This window comes from Anolis sagrei, chromosome 1, assembly GCF_037176765.1.
Source record: "Anolis sagrei isolate rAnoSag1 chromosome 1, rAnoSag1.mat, whole genome shotgun sequence".
Taxonomy (NCBI): domain Eukaryota; kingdom Metazoa; phylum Chordata; class Lepidosauria; order Squamata; family Dactyloidae; genus Anolis; species Anolis sagrei.
The window spans coordinates 159957956-159980048 of NC_090021.1; the positions used below are offsets into that span (position 1 = coordinate 159957956).

General features: G+C 39.4%; 1 protein-coding gene across 7 annotated transcripts in view; it reads left to right on the top strand.

The window, feature by feature from the left end:
- The window catches only part of HDAC4 (histone deacetylase 4), a 147975-nt gene that overhangs the window by 82972 nt on the left and 42910 nt on the right, over positions 1-22093 (top strand). For 5 of the 7 annotated variants that reach the window (XM_067469765.1, XM_060784058.2, XM_060784073.2 and 2 more), the window contains 7 exons: positions 5836-5967; positions 7188-7300; positions 11132-11248; positions 11344-11542; positions 13213-13451; positions 18613-18867; positions 20811-20997. In XM_067469765.1, the coding sequence (XP_067325866.1) occupies positions 5836-5967; positions 7188-7300; positions 11132-11248; positions 11344-11542; positions 13213-13451; positions 18613-18867; positions 20811-20997 (1242 nt within the window). The remainder of the gene's footprint in view (positions 1-5835; positions 5968-7187; positions 7301-11131; positions 11249-11343; positions 11543-13212; positions 13452-18612; positions 18868-20810; positions 20998-22093) is intronic. The other 2 variants (XM_067469772.1, XM_067469783.1) reach the window with 1 other exon arrangement.

A 22093-nucleotide genomic window follows, 5' to 3' on the forward strand; every position in this document is an offset into this window, starting at 1 on the left:
AAGTGTTGTTATTGCTTTGCTAATCAAATTGCCCTGAACACTTACCGTTAAAAACAAATTTATTTGGGTTATAAACTACCAGCATGTTTTTGCAATAAGTATTCCTCAGTGATCTGATACTTCGTTCATGACTGCATTAAATGACTTATTACAGAAATTGTTCAGCTGCTTGAAGTGCATTACATAGTGTGGGTGTACAATTCAGAGAGAGCCCTCCACTCTTTGTGATGTGTAAAAAATCATTCATATTAGTATCTCCACCCACCCTCTCCTTCTTAATGCTGTTGTGGTCCAATATCTGATTCCTATGTGCCATACTCTTTACTCCTATATGCCACATCTTGTCAAATCTCTAAACAAATTGAGAAGTTACTTCAAGTGTTATTGTCTGCTCTGTTTTACAGGTGTTACTACACATACGTGCATACTTCTTCCCTTTCCATTAGATTCAGTAGCTAAGTAACAGAACAGTAGTTTAGCTGGATAATAACTATTTAAGAATTAAAAATTTCTGAAAGTGAATGATATTGTCTACATAAAACTTCTGTATAAGTTATTGAGAAAAATAAAATATGTTAAGTAAAAATAACATTATAACGTTATAAATATTATTATGACAACAACAACAACTTACCTCTCCCTGTGGCTTGAGGTGGGTTACAATACCATTTAAATAAGAGATAAAACACATACAACAAGATACGTAGAGTTAAAATACACAGATGAAATGCAGATTAAAGTTCACAACTTAAAACTGTAGACCTACTGGAAAAGATGGGTCTTCAGTGGTGTTTCAAATTCTCACAGCTGGTTTAGCTGTTGGAGCTCTTCTGGCAGGTCATTCCACACTTTTGGGGCAGTTTTGACTAAAAGGTCCTCTGGGTGACTGTTGCCAGTTGGGTTCTGGTAGGCTGGAGTAGCTGCTTAGTGCAGCTTATGTTAAATAGTTGCTTTATGAATTTCAAAGCTTCATTGTTCTAGCAAGCGATCTTTGTAATGCTAGCTATAAATGTTAATTTAAGTAAAATCAAATATTTTTGTTCATATTTTTATTTAGCTTAATTTCTTGTAAGAAAAGTATCTCTGCTGGAGATCACTTTTGTAAGATGCTCTCATGCTCTTACATATGACTTCTGTATGAACTGATTTGATGTATTTTGTTTTATTGTAGTCTGTTATAAAAGAGCACCCATTAAGAAAATGGGTGTTAAACTTAATTTTTGCATCCTGTATTTCTTTAGCTACATGAAACATTTGAAGAGTTATCTTACAACATATGTATAAGTTAAAACATATATATAATTTTGTCTTCATAGTCTCTCAAAGCACCATTCGGAACCTTCTGGAGCTTTACATAAGCTTAATGGTGGCATCCCCACCTCCCATATTCTATATCCAGTGCTTCCTGCATAAACCTATTTTCACTGGCCACCAAAAACAGCCACCACACAGATGGGAGGAAGAGATGGTGGTGTGATTTTACAGATGACCTTCAAAAAACTACAGTTACTAATAAAAAGCCTTTTTCTTCTTCTTCGCAGTCTTTGAATCACACAAATGGGAGATTAGCAAGTTACAAACTGTATCAGGAGAGAGTGTCAAACACTTTAAAATATAAATACGTATATAGTGTATTGGTGATTAAAAAGCAAATCAGTAGCACTTCCCCAAGTTTGTCCTAGATATTATAAGGATGCTGTTAATCCTCATATACATATGGGGATTAACATATGAATATATATTCATATATATTCACATAAGATAATGAATCATCATAAAACAGAACTGAAAAATATAAGCTAAATCCATTGCTTTCCATTTTCTTCAGTTGCTGAAGATGAAAGTAAGTTACATAAACATGGCAGCTTAGAATCCATTTTGCCTGTGGTGGCTTCACAACTCCAGGTATTCTTGGAAGACACGGATTATCTGGATTCGGCACAGTCTGGCTTTAGACCGGGACATGGAACCGAGACAGTCTTGGTCGCCTTAGTGGATGATCTACGCCGGGAGCTAGACAGGGGGAGTGTATCCCTGTTGGTTCTTCTGGACCTCTCAGCGGCCTTAGTTACCGTCGACCATGGTATCCTTCTGGGACGCCTCACGGGAATGAGCCTTGGAGGTACTGTTTTGCAGTGGCTCCGGGCCTTCCTAGAGGGCTGATCTCAGAAGGTGTTATTGGGAGACACCTGTTCAACCCCACAACCATTGTCTTGTGTGGTTCCTCGGGGTTCAGTACCGTCTCCCATGTTGTTTAACATCTACACGAAGCCGCTGGGGGAGATCGGCCAGAGTTTCGGGGTACGGTGTCATCTGTACGTGGATGATGTCCAACTATGTCACTCCTTCTCACCTGCTACTGAGGAGGCTGTTCAGGTCTTGAACCGGTGCTTGTCCGCTGTGACGGTCTGAGGGCGAACAAATTGAAATTGAATCCAGACAAGACAGAGGTACTCCTGGTCAGTCGCAAAGCCGAACAGGACATAGGGTTACAGCCTGTGTTGGATGGGGTCACACTCCCCCTGAAGACAAAGGTTCGCAGCTTGGGTGTGATCTTGGACTCATCTCTGAGCCTGGAACCCCAGGTTTCAGCGGTGACCAGGGGAGCATTTGCACAGTTAAAGCTTGTGCGCCAGCTGCACCCATACCTTGGGAAGTCTGACTTGGCCACGGTAGTCCACGCTCTGACTACATCCTGTATAGACTACTGCAACGCTCTCTACGTGGGGTTGCCTTTGAAGACTGCTTGGAAGCTTCAAATGGTCCAACGCTCAGCAGCCAGGATACTAACAGGAGCGGCACTCAGGGAGCATACAACTCCTCTGTTGCGCCAGCTCCACTGGCTACCAGTCTGCTACTGGGCACAATTCAAAGTGCTGGCATTAGCCTATAAAGCCCTAAACGGTTCTGGCCCAACTTACCTGTTTGAATGCATCTCCTCCTATGAACCAGCTAGGACATTAAGATCATGTGGGGAGGCCCTGCTCTCGGTTCCGCCTGCAACACAGGCACATCTGGTGGGGACGAGAGACAGGGCCTTCTCAGTGGTGGCCCCTCGGCTGTAGGAACACCCTTCCTACAGATATTAGATCGCTCCCCTCCCTATTGGCATTTCGGAGGAAAGTGAAGACCTGGTTGTTTGAGCAGGCATTTGAATAGGCAGTGTAATGAATATAGGAATATGGAACAACGGATGATGAGATTGGATCTTGATTCTACTTATGAGATGCTAATGAGATGTTATATTGATGTTAAATTGTTTATTATGTTATTGTTTTAATTAATTTTTAACTGTTTTTATGATGTTTAACATTGAATTTTTGCTATTGTTAGCCGCTTTGAGTCGGCTAAGGGCTGAGAAAAGCAGTATACAAATGAAGTAAATAAATAAATATGCAGTTACTCAGAGGTTGCAATGTTAGGTTTGAAAATTAATTCAGTAATTGGGAAGTTCATCATTGTTATAGTTACTACTGTCAAGATAAATAAGTAGAATAATTTAATTACTCAATCTATTTTTAATTAAATTGCTATTAAAGTGTTAGTTTATAGAGCAGAACAGGATATTTACAGAGGTTGCCATGGGAGCTGTCCCCATTGACCTTGTTATTGGTGCTCAGAAAATAGAAAACTCTTTTCTTTTTCATTTTAAAGTTTCCTTACCCAGCTTGGAAATTGAACCCAGAACTACAAAGCCCATAAAACAATTGCTACTGAAGGATCATGGTAATTGAACATGTCTGGAAACAGCAGATTGGAAAAGGCTGCCTTAAAAGTCTGGGATATCATCTTATACAATATCTTCAGTTCTTTTTTTAAAAAAAATTATCTGCATCTCCTCTTTTTACAACTTCCCCAATCCTTTCTAACATCTATGTTGTTGATTTCCCTTACAAATACCTCAATTATTACAAGTTTAAAAAGACAGCTCTTAAGATGGGGGAAATAATGTGGCCTTCCATATGTTGCTGAACTTTAACTCCCAGCATTCCTCACCTTTAGTTATTCTGGCTAGGGCTTCTGGGAGATGTAAATGAAGCATTTCTGGGGGAATCATGTAAAATTCCCCCTAATTAACAGGTAGTAAGGAGTGATGTTTGAAGTGGGGAACACTAATCTACTGCACCAAAAAGTGACTGGTCAGAGAACAGTGAATCAACAGTGCCTCTGAACATATGTAGATTTTTTCTGCAAAGTTGCATCACTTAATTTTCTCTGCTTCTCCATTTTCTATCAAGAAGCATGATCTGCAAAGATCAGTGGTGGAGTACATGGTTTGCTTATTTAATGGGAGTTATCCCAAGCCTGCCTTTTAAATAGGGATGGCTGGGTTCAGAGTTCCAGCTCTCTTCAAATTGTGTGATCCACTGAAGAAAGACAAAAAGCAGAATATGAGGAGTGGGAAGGGGAAGACAAGAAAAAGAAAATCCAAGACGGAAGGAATTACGAGCATGGAGATTTAGGGAAACTTTGTATAGATATCAAAGTGCTCAGCCCTCTGAGAGAACTAAACTGACTAAAGATTTAGAAAGGGGTTCAGTGAGATATCCTTTTAAGTAGGCATGGGTTGACTCTTTTTTGGATGCAGATTAATGTCTCCAGCCTCATGAGAAGATGATACGATAATTGGAGATCACTGATAGCTATGATTCAGCCTCCAGGACTGGGGCAACAACTAGTTGGAAAGACGTTGATAGGAAACAACAGTGAGAGGACTGCTCATGGCCAGTTTGTGGGATTCCCATAAGTGTCTGAATGGGAAGAAAATGTTCAGCAAGCTAGTCTTTAGGATGATCAACCCAAACACTTACATTTTTCAAGAATTAGCATTATTATAGCATTTGAAATTTCCTAGGCATTAGGTTGCCCTTATTTTGTTTAATAATCTATTTATTTACAATATTTATATGCCTCCCTTCTCACCCCGAAGGGGCCTCAGAACGGCTTCCAAGTAAAATGTAAATACAATATATTATATTATTATCATATCACAATATTAATATCACATGATACATTGTACTATAACATTATACTGTAATATTATTAGTAATATTACATTTAATATAAAATATATAATTATAATATCATTTTATTAGTAGTAGTAGTATATTGTATTACATTGTAATATTAATATTATATGTATTTATATTATATTATGGAGCCCCCGGTGGTGCGGTGGGTTAAAGCACTGTGCCGGCAAGACTGAAGGCCGACAGGTCGCAGGTTCAAATCCGGGGAGAGGCGGATGAGCTCCCTCTATTAGCTCCAGCTCCTCATGCGGGGACATGAGAGAAGCCTTCCACAAGAATGATAAAACATCAAAAATCATCCAGGCGTCCCCTGGGCAACGGCCAATTCTCTCACAACAGGAGCAGTTGCTCCTGACACCACAAGAAAAAAATATATATTATATTATATTATATTATATTATATTATATTATATTATATTATATTATATTATATTATATTATATTAGCACAGTGCAGGAGACAAGATGGAACTGCCTTCCTGGCCCCTCTCTTCATTCTGATCTCAGAGCAGCAGTTGGTGCTAGAGGGTGGGGTGGGGGCTCCCAACTGATGATACTGGAGGCAAGATGGAACTGCCTTCATGGCCCCTCTCTACTTTACTCACACAGATTTATACTGCAATAAATACTTGCCATATATTTTGAATCATTAGTTCTGTAAGGTTTGCTGGCTATTTTAGTCTGAATTTGTATTTTTGAGTTACTGTTTTGGTTGATTTACAAGTATGCTATGATTTCAGCACATTTTGTTCAAGTACTGGAAGATTCCCTTATTTAGAATAAACGTGTTTGTTCTTTTATTCCAGCATCTGAACCTAATCTCAAATTACGATCCAGGTTGAAGCAAAAGGTTGCTGAAAGGCGCAGTAGCCCTTTATTACGGCGAAAAGATGGGCCTGTAGTTACAGCGCTTAAAAAGCGTCCATTAGATGTCACAGGTAAGTTGTGGAGGTAACAGTTAATTTAATACCTCTAAATTTCAAAATGTTTAGATAAATGGTATAAACATTAGGTAGGATTAAGGTAGCTGTGACAATTGCTGAGTTTTTGCTCATTCTCCTTCCTATGAGTAGTGGCAAACTTTCAGCAAGTTCTCTAGCTTCCCTTAACCTTTTCCCCTATTGATCAATTTGAAGATTATCACTGTAGCTTAGATTCTGATATGTTGCTGTATAAGAATAGAATTTTACAGTTACTTGACATTATTTCATGATGGATAGCAGTAGTTTCTCCTAAATATTAGACCATAGGTATTTTCATAATGTATCAAAGAATACTTTCAGTCCCCTACATCTCTGGCCGTTACTATAATTAGATTCTGCAGTTAGCTCTAGATCACGCATCCTCAAACTGTGGCCCTCCATCTGTTTGGGCCTCCAATACCCAGAAGCCTTAGCAAGCTTGTACAATGGTCAGGAATTCTGGGAGTTGGAGGCCCAAACTGGAAGGCTGCAGTTTAAAGATGTCTGATCTAGGTCATTCTATCTGGAAATGGAAGTTTTCTTCCCATTTGTGGAATTGACTGAGACTCAACATTAGCTCCCATTGTAAAAATGGTCAAGAAAGAAAAGGCAGCTTTCATTGATTTCTTCAATCTTCTCTCCCCCAGCTGCCCAGCACTTAGCATATTGTTTTGAAGAGTCATATTTCAGCTTGGTATAGCAGGGCTTGTGAGTGGATTTCCCCTCATAGGAACTCTGCAGCTGATCTGTGTGAAATTGATACTACATTTTGAACCCAAATTCCTTCAGAACAATAATAACCAGAATCTTGGGGATCTTAGGCCTCTCGCCTGTTCCTTTTGCATTACTGGTGTTGTTTTGACCTAGCCAAACTGTAAGGAAGAACAATTAGATTGAGGTTTGTGTACCCGTAATAGCAACATCTGTTTCTTATTCTTTGATGCATACAACCAGACTGGTAGGAGTCTGAACAGGCCTGTGGCCCTTTCAGAGGGGATGAAATCCATTCCCACAACAGAAAAGCTCCTACGCACCCATGCATAGACATAATATGTGTTCTTTTGCATTTTGTTTTTTATGTGCCCTTCTGTGAAAGAATTGCCACGCTTAGAGAAAAATAGCAATTTCAGTACTTAGTATCCAACTATAATCTAAAATGACAATGGTACTAGTAAATGGTTTTGAATGTGTTTTAGACTCATCATGCAACAGTGCTCCTGGATCTGGCCCTAGTTCTCCAAACAATAGTTCCAGTAATATAAGTGCTGAGAATGGAATTACTCCATCAGTTGCAAATATCCAGGCTGAGGTAAGACACATAGCCTTGCTTAATGTAAATGTATTTCTTTCCACAGTATCCGCAGTTGGAGTATACTGGGCCCTTACTGTGTACTGGGGTTGTTTCCAGGACACTCTCCTCATGGATTCAAAAATCCATGGGTGCTTGAATCCCCTCATATGCAGTGGCATAGTGGAATGGTGTCCCTTACATACAATGTTAAAATCAAGCTATGCTTTTGGATTTTGTGTATGTGTGTGCAGGGCCGTAGCCAGAAATTTTTTTTGGGAGGGGTTGAAAATTTCACGGAGGGGTTGAAACCTGCATCCTAGCTCACGCTGAGGCAAAGAGCACAGCAGAGGGCAGAGCCGCCTTCAATAGCCTGCAGCTCCGCACCCGTCAACCACCTCCACCAAGTCTGGCCTCCTTAATGAGAGCAGTCATCACCCCCCCCCCCCAACTTGGTTGCTTCGCTACATCGGCTATTGCTGCAAGTAATGACAGTGTGAATAAATTGTCAATATTTGCTTGAGAGAGTGCTTGCAGTTCTAGAGGGACTCTTAATTTTTTGCATCTCATAGACTTAGGGGATTTGGTTAACCAGTTAAAATTCATGAGTAAACCAGGTTTTTTTTTTAAAAAAATCTGAAACGTTTCAGGGGGGGTTTGAACCCTCAAAACCACCCCCTCGCTACAGGCTTGTGTGTGTGCATTCAAGATGTAAATGGCTGAATCCATGGATAGAGATAGGGCCAACTATATAAATTACAGAGAGCAGGTATGCTACTTTTGTTGTTACTAATCTTTCAGTTTATAAATGGAAAATGCAAAGAACCTATTCATATTTTTATAAAATAAAAAGTTGAATTATTCTGTAGCTTGGATCAGGGAAACAGAACATAAAGTTCAGCCAGGGAGAATTATACCATGTCTCCCTTTTCAGCTCTCCAAATCACACATTTTAACCTGCTGCATCTTCCCCCAACATGGAAGTTTAGTGATTGCTGGAAGCATGTGTTTGGTAAACAAGTATCTAGCTATATTTCTGTGATAGAGTGCACAGCAGTGAAGCATCCTCCAGGTCCTCTTGCATGTTCGCTGCACACCTCAAGATTATATCATTGTTGTGTGTCCATGTATAGCATGTTCCTATATTTGCATTTGTAGGAGCATGCTTCTCTGTTGTCATCCCTGCTCTCTACTCCATATTTAATGCCCGTGTTGGAATAGCTGTAGCCAATAAAAGGTGGTTTTTAGAAAGGTTGTCATATGAAGTATGTAAAAAAAAACCTCTATAACATCAGCAACAAGCAAACAAAATTGCTTCTGCATACATAACCTCAACCTAAACCTTTTCAGACAATAACAGAATGCCAACCAATGTTTATGAAAGCTTTTAAGACATTCACAACTTTTCTGCTCAGCATACCTCCTTTTGAAACATAACACAGAATGTTACTTGTTATATCTCCAAGAAAAGATAACAAGAGTATATTTATAACTACTTGCATTATGATATTTTTCAGCATCAGTTGCATAGTTCCCTCTTCCAAAGCACCTCTTATAAGAGGCATTCTTAGGTCTCTTCTACACTGCCTTATCATCTAGATTTTCAAAGTAAACAATCCACATTATCTGTTTTGAACTGGATTATATGAGTCTACACTGTCATATCATCCAATTCAGAGCAGATAATCTGGATTTTATATGGCAGTGTAGAAGGGGCCTTAGACTCAGCAGGCTAGTGTTTTTGGTTTGAATCTATTGGCTATAAAACACAAGCATCAAGCAAATACTTCTACCTCAAGTGCCTTCATGCCATTGACACCTACAAAAACATCATTTCGCATAGTTTAACAAAACATGACTAAGTACGACTTTGGAGATATACACAGCACAAAGTGCCCATGGAGGGAATACCACTCTTCACCTGTGGGCGCATAGTTGTTTCTTCATACCGTGTGCTGAATCTCACTTCCATTCAACAACCGATCGGAACAACAACAATGAGATTTTCTTAATACACTTAGTGCTGGGAAACTATTATCTCTGATGAGTGGATTTAAGATAATAATTCTATTAAGGATATACCAGATAGGGTGTACAGAAAGTAGACCAACAGATTTATTTTCTAATATAAATGTATTGGGAAGTGATAAAAACTGTTAGAGTGGGATTATCAACATATCCCACATAGTAATATAGCTTGAAAACAATAGTCTGAAAACAATGTGGCGATTCATTCAAAAGGAATGGATTAAGGAGTTTCTGAGAAGACTGTGGCTTTAGATAGTCAATAAAACAGAAATAGATGTTTTGCCTTTCTCCATTATCCAGTGGATATTGGCAATTTGGTCTCTCGTTCCTCTGCCTTTTCTAAACCCAGCTTGTACATTTGACAACTCTCTCCATGTATTGCTGGAGTCTTCCTTGCAGGATCTTGAGCATTACCTTGCTGGCATGAGAAATAAGGGCCACTGTACAAAAATTTGAGCACCCTCTCTTCTAGTCCCAAAGTGTGGTTCTATACTGAACTCATTCTCAAATAAAAAAGTAAATATGGGATGTAATGAACAATAATAATATTCAACAATTATAAAACAATACATTGCTCTGTAAATCCAACAGTATTAATGAATTTGAAGGTTTTATAAGACAGGACCTGAAACATGGTAAAATAATGGTTTGACAAAGGCAGGATAGGCAAATAGATTTTTAATAACACTTTGCTGAAAGAAAGCACAACAACCAAACCTATTTCAGTATTCTTTATGACAAATATTGTGCTTATCTGATAAATCTTTATGAGGGATGAATGCTGTATGATCCATGAACTTCATGTAGAGCTTCATGTATGTGTAAACACAATATTTTTTCAGATAATCTAACACCAACAGATTGCTTCCCTTGATATCCATACTACTCGGCACATATCTTTCCTCTACCAGTCAATGCTGTGCTCTGTTTTCAGCAATGAATATTTTCTTTACAATATTTACTAATTCTCCTCTCTTAAGTTATACCATAGGTTCCCCCCATCTCCCCAGGAATAAAATTGGTTGGTAAAGAATGATGTTGTTACATGTGGGAATACCAAACATTGTGTCTCATTCACAAAATTTCAGTTCCTGAAGATGAGGAGGACAGTAGTGTAACTGGTCTTCTTAGAATAAAAAGTACAATGTCTGCTCAAAGTATTAAGACTACAGGCTTACATCATACTTCTGGGTGTTCTGCCGCTTAAACTAAAATGTGTGATGAAATACTTAACCTGAACTATGAGATATTAATATATTCTTGTAAATAAAAGATAATGCAAGGAAGAGCCAAGTTGTGAAAATATTACAGTAAAACTGAAGTTGTACAACATTGGTGCAGCAGTGCTTAATCTTGTTGAGCATCATCTGATGGCAGGTAGACAAAATAACATTGTCCTGTAATGGTAGCTAGTCACATCCACATGGTATTGCTTACTTAGTGACTTTGTATAGATAGCCAATATAATTTCATTTTGTATTTGTTGAGATTTAATACCAACTGGTTAACTTAAGGGCACCAGATTTCCTCTGATCTTGGAAGCTAAGTCGGCCAATCCTCGTTAATAATTGGAAGAGAAATTATCGGGTGCAGTAGGGTATATCAGAGGAAGGAACTGGCAAAACCACCTCTGAATATTCCTTGCTGAAAAAAAAAACCTTATTATATTCATGGGAGTGTCATAAATCAACAGACAAGATGAATGCAGGCGCAAACACTTTCAAAGTAGTGAAAAATGCTAACAATTCTTAGATACGAGGTTTTGGTTCTTGTGTTATGTTGTTGTCATCTCTTCTGAGGCAATAGTTTTGATTCTCATTTCAGACCAACCTAGCTCATAGACTTGCGAATCGCGAAGGCTCAGTAACACAGCTTCCATTGTACACATCTCCCTCCTTGCCCAATATAACGCTAGGACTGCCTGCAACTGCTCCATCCGGTGTAAGTGTGGATTAATGCATATGGGGCGGGGAGGGCATTATGGTTATATCAACTGTATTCATTAGTTAAGTATATTACTGACTACATTCTTGCAGGGTGGATCAGGACAGCAGGACTCTGAAAGACTTGCTCTTCCCCCATTACAACAACGAATCTCCATATTTCCCGGTACTCATATTCCTCCTTATTTGAGCAGCACCACAGTGGACAGGGATGGGGGAAATGCACATAACCCTCTACTCCAACATATGGTCTTACTGGAACAACCGTCGGCGCAAACTCCCTTAGTCCCAGGTGAGAATAACTGACTTCTGTTAGGTAAACATGGTGAGTTTGCACATGGTTATAATGAAAAATCCAGAATATTTAGATGCATTTGATTTAATAAGCTACAGGATCCATAAATATTGTGTTTATACTCAGTCCTGCCTTCCTTGCTTTGTTCTCAATGTGCCATGATTACAGTGTTTATAGGGTAATCAACTATGTTGTTGTGTCCAAAGTAGAAAACAGTGCTTGCCAGAATAAGAATACATAAGGACCTAAAACCAAGTTTCAGTTGATTTCACATATTTCCAAGCAGTGTATCCATAATACAGTTTCAGTATTATTATAAACTATAGTTTAGTAATCTTGATAAATGCATAAAAGAAAGAAACAAGTAGAAAAATAAGAATGAAGAATTTAGGTATGAGGCTCAAGTGTATATAGGCTTGATGTCCATACAGTATTACATGGACTGTCATATAACTATATGTTGATAGCAGTTCTGGCTACTCCTAGTTATTATGATTATTTTTATTTATGTCCCATGTTTTCTCTCTAAAAAAGAGACTCAACGTTACTGACAATAAAACCAGTACAAAACAATAAAAATCTAAAATATACAAACATTAAAATGGAATTAAGCATTTAAAAATAAACAGTTAAAAATAGGTAAAAACCTATTCATGGCTAAAAACAGCTCCCCATGTGGGGACATGAGAGAATTATTTATTTATTTATTTACAGTATTTATATTCCGCCCTTCTCACCCCGCAGAGGACTCAGGGCGGATTACAGTGTACACATATATGGCAAACATTCAATGCCAATTTTGACATACAACATATACAGACATACACAGAGGCTATTTAACTTTTTCTGGCCGCCAAGGGAGCTGTCGCTTTCATCGTCCATCTGCGACACTGGAAGGAAGAATCCTTCCACAAGAATGGTGAAACATCGAACATTCGAGCATTTATTTATTTATTTACAGTATTTGTATACCGCTTTTCTCACCCCGAGGGAGACTCACAGAGCATCCGCTGGACAATGTCTTTGCAGATGGCTAATTCTCTCACACCAGAAGTGACTTGCAGTCTCTCAAGTCACTCATAACGTAGAAAAAAATGGCTAAAACACGGCACTCTGACTTGATCTTAAAAACCTTCTTTAGTTGTACAGTTGAATGACCCTCTCAGCTCCAGTGAGATAAAGGAGAGGTTTCCCTTCTACTAAACCACTTCCATGTCCCTCACAACAATGAAAAAAAGCAGAATTTACCTCTCTGGAAATCATTTCAGACTCTGTGCAGCAGCAGATGAATGAACTCTGCCAATGCAAACTGATAACGTTAGCCATTCTTTGCTGAGCTGATGACATTTGTCATTTATTGTGATGGTACTTGTCATTAGAAACCAAAGGCTGTCATTTAATGCGGAGCAGTTTTGCTCAACTAATATTTGTATCCATTCAGCAAATTGTGTCTAATTGTTTAGCCCTATTCCATGGGAGTGCAGACTTTAGCTTTGTGACATTCATTTTTCAAGATCAGCCACTTTCCAGGAGCACTGACATAGTTGGCTTCATAGGGCACATTACTGTTGCTGTGAGAATTACTGAAAAGGCTTTTCTCCCTTCCTCTCCTCCTCCTCTTCTTTCTTCTTCTTCTTCTTCACTGTTTTCCTCCGTATTATCTTCAGACTGGTATCTTTCAGGACTTGGGGCACTCCCCCTCCATGCGCAGTCCCTGGTGGGTGCGGACAGGCTCTCTCCCTCCATCCACAAATTGCGGCAGCACCGCCCCCTGGGGCGCACGCAGTCTGCTCCTCTCCCCCAGAATGCACAGGCCCTCCAGCAATTAGTGATCCAGCAACAGCATCAGCAGTTCCTGGAAAAACACAAACAGCAATTTCAGCAGCAGCAGCTGCACATTAACAAGGTAGGTATGCCAATTGCTGGCTCTTACTCATGCAGTTTTAATGCACCCGTTCAGAAATCGCTTTTACTCTAATACGCACAACTTATAATTATGTAATTTCTATTTTTCTTTATTCTTGGATTGCTTACTGTGGGGATGCTCTTAATGAAGCCCGAGAAAAACGATGTACACAGGAAATGTGTGCAAAAAGTGACCCCTGAAAGCTGAGTGAAGTTGGAAACGAGACTGTCTCCATTTAAATGAGCTATCTGAGTGTGAGATGTCTGTCCCCCTTAATTCATTCACCAGAATACCAAATCTGTGTTAAAAAGAATCTTTCTGAATACAGGATTGGCACCTGGGAAACTTGAGTTCTGTTCACAGCTGAAAGCCTGACATGTTCATTTTAGGGCCTTGTGCTGCTCTTTCTATGCCTCCCCTTCTTAAGAGACTTCTGTATATTGCTTATTAATATTTATGAAGGCTGCAAAGGCTGCCAGAATTATGTAAGTGTTTAATCTCTCAAATTCAAGTATCTTTTGAGCAAGCAACATTGTACGTTTATTTTTCAATCCCTTTGTGGCGTACACCATTCCTTCTACAGACATAAATTTGACTTTGCAAAGGGAAGAATTATGGGTGGCTGGGTGTACACAATTGCTTGTGCATGCCGACACAGTTTTCCGGCATTTTAATCATTCTCTCTATCAATTTTGATGTCCTTAGAAATACCAACCAGGCTGGTCTTATGACTTTGCTTAAGCAGGGGTGTCAAACTCATTTTCACTAAGAGCCATCTCAGCCTTATGGTTACCTTCAAAAGGCCATTGAATTCATAGTTGGAGAATCAATGGATACAGAAGGCCAACTGTGGTATATTTCTTTCTACATAGTATTTATTATTTATTTATTTCGCGCATTTCTACCCATCCCTTTTCAACCCCCGAGCGGAGACTCAGGGCGGCTTACAAAAGGCACAATTCGATGCCAACAACAGACAATAAAATAAAATATGTATCAACAGCAATTATAAAGAATTAAAAAAGTCAAATTATACATCACAATCAATAAAAACCAATCTCATGTTCAACGTTCGCCAGCTCAGAATCCGTAGTTCATTCCACATTGTCAAATCCTATCAATTTCAGTCGTCATTGTCCTTTATCTATCTGCCAGATTACCCAAAGGCTCCGTCCCATATCCATGTTTTTAGTTTCCTTCTAAATGAGAGGAGGGATGTCGATGACCTAATTTCCCTGGGAAGTGAATTCCACAGGCGAAGGGCCACCACCGAGAAGGCCCTGCTCCTCATCCCCACCAATCTCACTTGTGATAGAGGTGGGGCCGAGAGCAGAGCCTCCCCAGAAGATCTTAAACTCCGAGGTGAGACGTAGAAGGAGATGCTTTCGGACAGGTATGCTGGGCCGGAGCCGTATAGGGTTTTGTAGGTCAAAACCAGCACTTTGAATTGTGCTCGGAACTGGATCGGCAGTCAGTGGAGCTGACAAAACAGAGGGGTGGTATGTTCCCTGTATGACGCTCCGGTGATTAATCTGGCTGCCACCCACTGGACTAATTGAAGTTTCCGAACAGTCTTCAAAGGCAACCCCACGTAGAGTGCGTTGCAATAATCTATAGTAGTCAGTGCTCTTTGGTTTTTATCCAACTTGAGTCCCCAGATGTTATTGAATGGCCACTCCTTTGATTATCCGCCATGCAAATTGGGGATAATTGGAGTTGCAGCTCAACAGCACTTGTAGCTCTGAGTTGAGGAAAGGTTACAGGACATTTTAAAGACATCATAACCTTGTACCTCAATTCAAACATCTCTCTCCTGACTAAACAGAACAAATGGCAGCCTTCCAGATGTCACCGTTTCCCAACTCCCATCATCTCTAGTCATGATGTCTAATGATGAGGAATAACGGAGTTGTAGTCCAGCATCTTGAGGGCTACATAAAATGACATGTCAGGCCAAATTGGTCTGTAGGCCTTAAGTTTGACAAACATGCATAAAGGGACATAATTATGAGCATTTTAATTGGTCAAGTTGTGGCAGTTCCTGTTCTTCACTCATCATCCTGTTCATGATTTCTTACAGTTAGAGAAATCCAGCAGCCAAGTTAGACTTTCAGAATGCTGTGATTTCAGTTTAAGGTGGATGCATAGTTTTTTGATGAAAGCAACCACTGCCACCAGAAGTTGTATCATTAAAAGTTTGGCTGCTGATGTGGATTTTTCCCCAGTGATAAATTCAGAGACAGTTGAGTGAGGGGTGGGGAACAGCACTTTGTTTATAAAACAGAGCAAAGGCAAGATGATTACACAACCACTGACGTCATTTTTGTACTTCTGGAAACATGCCACTGCTATGCATGTGCCAGACCTGGATTTCATTCAGACTAGCATACTGATGTAGTTTAGAACTATTATTTCCTTGGAGATTTCACTTGCTGCTCTCCAAACACACTTGGAGGAGTAGAGTATAAAATTAGGTTGATTAGAAACCAAAGATGATAAAGTATTTTTAAAGTAAATATGTTGCAGTGCATTTGGGGCAGTATTTAAAGATTGCAACACATTGTTTATTAAAGCTTAAACCCTCTAATGTATCTGTGGTTTTAACATTTCCAAAGAGACATTTTTAGTATCTTAAACACCCAACTTTAGTTGATGATGAACTGTATCAAGTTCAAGCTTAAGTACATTTTAGTCGTTTGTGATAATAAAATCCTTCAATGACTAATCTGACATATGTTGTCATGTAGAACAACAGCATAAGTATATTCCCATTGGTGTGTACAGTTGATATGGATATAGGTCCTAGTCCCATGACTATTAAATTAAAATTAGTGTAGAATGTATAAAACCAAAACATTTGACAAAGGGATGGAGGCATCTCTAAAATCCTAAGATTGTCAAATTGAGTACAGTCAGCTTTCCACATTTGTTTGGGTTACGAGCACTGTGAATTTGGGGAAATCGTGAAAATGTTTTTAGAGAGAGAGATCTACTACTACTAGATTCATGGAGGACTTAGAGATAAGAAGGCACTATTACTACTACTACTACTACTACTACTAATAATAATAATAATAGTGCCTTTTTTATCTCTAGGTCCTCCATGATCTCTAGGTCCTCCATGATTCTGTGGGCAGTTCAGCTGGAGGAATCAGAGAGTCCCATAGAGATGTTCTCTCTGGAGGACCTAAAATGTGACTCTGTGGGTAACATCCAGCAGAAAATGCTTATAAGAGTTACACTGGAGGGAAGAATCAAATTCCTCAAAGTCAAAGCCACAAATGTGGAGGACTGATTGTACTTTAAATACAAAATCCAAAGAATGTTCCCTGCAGCAGTGTGGCAAGGAAGGAATTTCTGATTCATGTTTTGCTTTATTTCCGTCACAGTACAATTTCAGGTCATCAGAATTAGGACTATGATACTCCATATGGTATTGGAAATATTGCAAAAACCAGTCCAGCTCCTGTGTGAGAGCAGACAGTACAGGGTGACAAAGACAAGGACAGACTGCTAGACGGCTTTTATTGTACAGCTGTAACTATGTTGAACTCCATGGCTTCGCACTGATGTGGCATTGAGAGTTGTGCGGTGGTGGTGGGAGTGGAGGGATGGGTGTATTGTTTTGTGCTGTGTGCTGGGAAAAGCATTTAATTTCATTGTACAATGACAAAGTTAGTTTATTCTGTTCTAATGAGTACAAGGTTTAGAGTTTGAGGAAACCCAAAGGGGAAGGTTAATTAGAACACAGGACAACCTTTTATAACTTAAGCTAGTGGAGATTACAGGCTCTAGCCTTCTGTCATGAATGGTTATATCAAGAGAAATGTAGTCCACATTGCCTGATCCAGAAACATAATAATAACAACAACAACAACAATTATTTTATTTCTTATCCGCCTCTCCTCACAACTCGAGGCAGGTTGCAACATCTCTAAAACAAATAATAAAAACTATATACCATCTAAATAATTACCATCTAAAAACACTCTGTAGAATACACACATTGAAACATATTCCCATAAAATACATATTAAAATAGACAAAACAAAAGTTAGATATAGAATGGAAGTTTAAAATTTCTCATTAAAACTGTATCACGCTGTATGAAGGTTAGTACAAAGCTGGGAGATAGGTCTCTTTTTCATACACTTAAATTATGTTGTGTCCCGTGTTATCTTTTTTCACAGTTGAGCTACAGCTATATGAAATCCAATAATCATCATTTACGTCTTTATGACTTGTGTGTAAATTTTTAAAGACTGGTGCATGCTCAAGGCTGGACTTATGCATTATGCTGTTGTATTGGACTTAAGAAAACCCATTAAAACAGATATTCACTAACATTGCAGGCTCATTGTAGAAAATCATGTTTCAATTCTCTCCACTTTTTTCTTGACAGACTTTTTAAACTCTTAAGAAAATTTAATATGTCATGCTTATCTAGTACTTATAATGTGCACTCCAGCAAATTGGTGGTCATGTTTAGAAGTTTGTTAATATTCTCTTCTTAACTTCTCCATTCTGATCCATTTTCCTTTCTCTAGCATTATGCATGCTTGAAACGGTACAGTTTGTTTGATTGGTAGGAACAGCTTGCGGTATGTTTGTCATTTTGCAGAGTAGCCACTGATAGAGAAGGATGAGAGGAGATATGATAGCCATATGTGAGAGGAAGCCACAGGGAGGAGGGAGCAAGCTTGTTTACTGCTTCCATGGAGATTAGGACAAGGAACAATGGCTTCAAACTACAAAAAAGAAGGAGATTCCATCTGAGCATGAGGAAGAACTTCCTGACTGTGAGAGCCGTTCAGCAGTGGAACTCTCTGCCCCGGAGTGTGGTGGAGGCTCCTTCTTTGGAAGCTTTGAAACAGAGGCTGGATGGCCATCTGTCCGGGGGTGCTTTGAATGCAAATATTCCTGCTTCTTGGCAGGGGGTTGGACTGGATGGCCCATGAGGTCTCTTCCAACTCTATGATTCTATGTTATATTTAAATGGATGGGTAAACAGAACAAATATGTAAAAGAGCAATCTAACGTGGTACTTTTTTGTGTAAGAAAATATTTTTTTCTATAATTTTTCCAAACTGCAAGTGGAATGCTGATCAACTTTGTTGAGAATTCTCACTTCTAGCAGTAAAATTGGCACAATGTTTTACAGATGATACCAAAACCAAATGAGTCTTCCCGTCAGCATGAAAGCCATCCTGAAGAGACTGAAGAAGAATTACGAGAACACCAAGCGTTTTTAGAAGACTCATATATTGACCGAATATCAAACCAAAAGGACATTCAAGGGCTGACCAGTATGGTCCAAGTGAAGCAGGAGCCTGTGGAGAGTGATGAAGATGGAGAGTTGCAGCCAGAACTAGAGCCAGGACAAAGGCAAGCTGAGCAGGAGTTGCTCTTCAGACAGGTAAAGTAGGACACAGACCTTTATTTAGTCAGTGGACATTTTTCTGAAGGCTTCTATGTTTGTTGCTCTGTGTTCACAGAGACAGAATATGAAAAAGCAGCATACCCCTGCTGTAACATTTCAAAATTTTAGTGTAGTATTTTTGAAGGAAGGCAAGGGCACACATTGTGTGCTTGGCTTCCTTTGGTTTGCTCACACATCAGCACACCCTCATTGTGGCACATCGATTTTAGATTAGTATTTGAGTAATTTAATATTTTATTTGAAATTTGGAAGTCCTGTATTGCATGCATTTCTAGTGTGAATTCTGGATTTCATCCACCATCTGAATAAATTTTCTTCTGGAAAAATCTACAGTTACAAACAAGATATGTTTTGTAGGTTTGTTCTTAACTTGAATTTAAATGTAATTTAAATTTACATTTTTGAAGTGTAACACCAGCTATTTTTTTAAAAAAACGTTTGGATAGCATAGGGAAGGGTTAAACACTCATGTGGTGTTTGTTTTGCTGTCTGTGAGCCTGTTCAGAAGAGTTCACCTCACTTTCTGTCCTTGTGATAACTGGATTTTGAAAAATGTGGCTTTTTGTGGAAGCAAGGATTGGTGAGAAAGCCTTTTCCTATGGCAACTCTTCCAGGAATTGATTTCCCTTTCTAATGGCAGATTTCCTCAGAGTTGTTTGTAAGTTGCATGCTTGTAACTCAGACTGTCAAGAACAATGCAATATCTGGATCTGCAATTACAAGCAAGTGTGTATCTTTCTGCCTTCTATTTGCAAATGCCAGCTGTGTGAGCATCAACAAGTGTGTGCATTCTTGTCCTTGCTGGTTAATGATATGCGACGTGGTCATACCTTTTCATACTCGCAGTGGGTATCAGAATTGAACCCCTATGAATACAAATATTTTGAAGATATTAATTAAAACACAGCAATAGCTTTACTTATGAATTTAATTCATTCTGTCACCAAGCTCTTAAAATGTCAAATCATTGAAATGCTATCAATCCATTCCAGAGCTCAGCCACAGAAAGAATTAAACCAGCTTTAGTTGCCTCATCTGGTACCTATTGCAGGCTGATCCGGAGGCCTCCCAGTGGCTCATAGTGAAGGATGAGGCCTCACGGGGCTTGAGGTGGCTCTTCTCCATCTGCCGCCCCACCAAAGGAAGTTCACTAGTAGGCCCAGTGTTGGGCCCAGAGCTAGCCACGCGTGCAGCTGAAGGAGGAGGAGGTGCCGTGTCTTGCAAGTGGGCCCGGGGTGAGCTGTGCACCTGGCCAAGGCAGAAGGAGGAGGGTCTGTGTTCTGCAAGCAGGCCCTGCACAAGATAGAGGGTAGTCTTGTGCTAGCTCTACCTCTCGCACTAGTGCTATCTCTCATGAAAGAGTCTTGTCCTTCGATTGCAACGGGGCACAAGTTGCGGAGCCTATTCCTTTGGCTCATAACTTGGTTTGCCACTCACAAGTGGAACATAAAATCTGATGAGAGCTCATATCTCGAATTGCACATAAGTTGGGATGCTCATAAATCGAGGTTCCACTGTACTAACTGCTTTGTGTAGAAACTTCACAAAGGACATTCATTACTCTCTCACAGTGTTACTGACAAAACGCCATTTTAATCACCAACTTGTGATTTTCAAGTGCATGAAGTCATTGAAATTTTTCAGATGGAAGGTAAACATTTAGAACCTTCAATTGAAAGCTGATGATGTGGAATTAATTTAAACTACCATTTAAAAGCTCTCTTGTTAGGAAACATTTAAAGTGGATATATGACTTATTTTGGAGTATTGAAATAACATTTTATAAACATTGAAAATATTGCTTAACTAGTGCATTTTAATTTATGTTCAAGAGACAGAATTTTCTTTGTTATGAGGGAAGTTAGGAAATTCATTTATACATTTTTGACATTGAGCACACAATCCATCCTCCCCAACAGCAAGCCCTTTTGCTGGAGCAGCAGCGCATTCACCAGTTGAGGAATTACCAGGCATCCATGGAGGCTGCTGGTATCCCAGTGTCTTTTGGCGGACATCGGCCTCTTTCTCGAGCCCAGTCATCCCCTGCCTCTGCCAATTTCCCCATTTCTGTACAGGAGCCACCCTGCAAGCCACAATTCACAACAGGTGATGTATTTGACAGTAACCCTTTGTTGCATTTTTAATTTTTCCAAATGTATTGGACATGTCCTGTAGTGGTCAGGATTTGCATTCTTGTGCCCAGAGTTGCCATGCCCTTCCATATATGCAAAAGAAAGATAGCATAATCACAATCTGGAGTGGTTGGCCAGGGTCCACATTATTTGAAGGACCTTATCTCTCTCTATGAACCTGTAAGATATCTACGATCCTCTGGGGAAGACTTTCTCTCTGCCCCACCACCCACTCAAGTGTGTTTGGTGGGAACACGGGAGAGGTCTTTTCGGTGGTTGCTCTGGAGCCCCCTCCCTAGAGAGACCAAGATGGCCCCTTCCTTACTTTCCTATTGCAAGCAGGTGAAGACATAGCTCTTCCAACAGACATTTGGGGGAGGAAGGATGGTTGTGGGTGAGATTCTGGGGGGATCGTTAGTTTTAAACATAATTTTAATTGTATGAATATTTCTATTGCATCCTTACTGTATTTTAATTTGTACTCATGGCAAAAAATTGTAATTGTATTTAAATTGTTTTAATGTTGTATTTGCCATTAAATTTACTGGGGTGTGTGCAACCTTATTGTAAACCACCTTGAGTCCCCATAGGGAGAAAGGCAAGGTAGAACGAAATTTAAGAATGGTGAGAAACGGCAAGAAACACTCCAGTCCTCATTTTTGCAGACTCTGAGGCTTTTAGGAAAATTATAATGCTTCTTAAAATGTAAAATCATCCTAGTGTAAAACATAAAAATAAGACCAGTTCTTTTAAATCTGTGTTCAAAAGAATGATTTCTGTTAAGTTAAAGGAAACTTTAGCATCCAATTAAGCCTTGTCCCTCTTGCAGTCGTGTTAAGAAACATGCAGGCTCCACTCCTCTGTCTTGAAAACCATTTGGACTTTGAAAGTATTGTTGGCACACAAACAGTCCTTGAGAGGTTTTTTTAAACTATTAGTGTATTTACCTGGGAGACTTGAAAAACCCAGAGGGTTTATGTAGCCTTCTTTGCCAGTTTACATAGCCTTTCAAAGGGGTTACAAGTTCCTCTGCTGCACAAGCAATTATAATTTTTAAAAATCACATTACC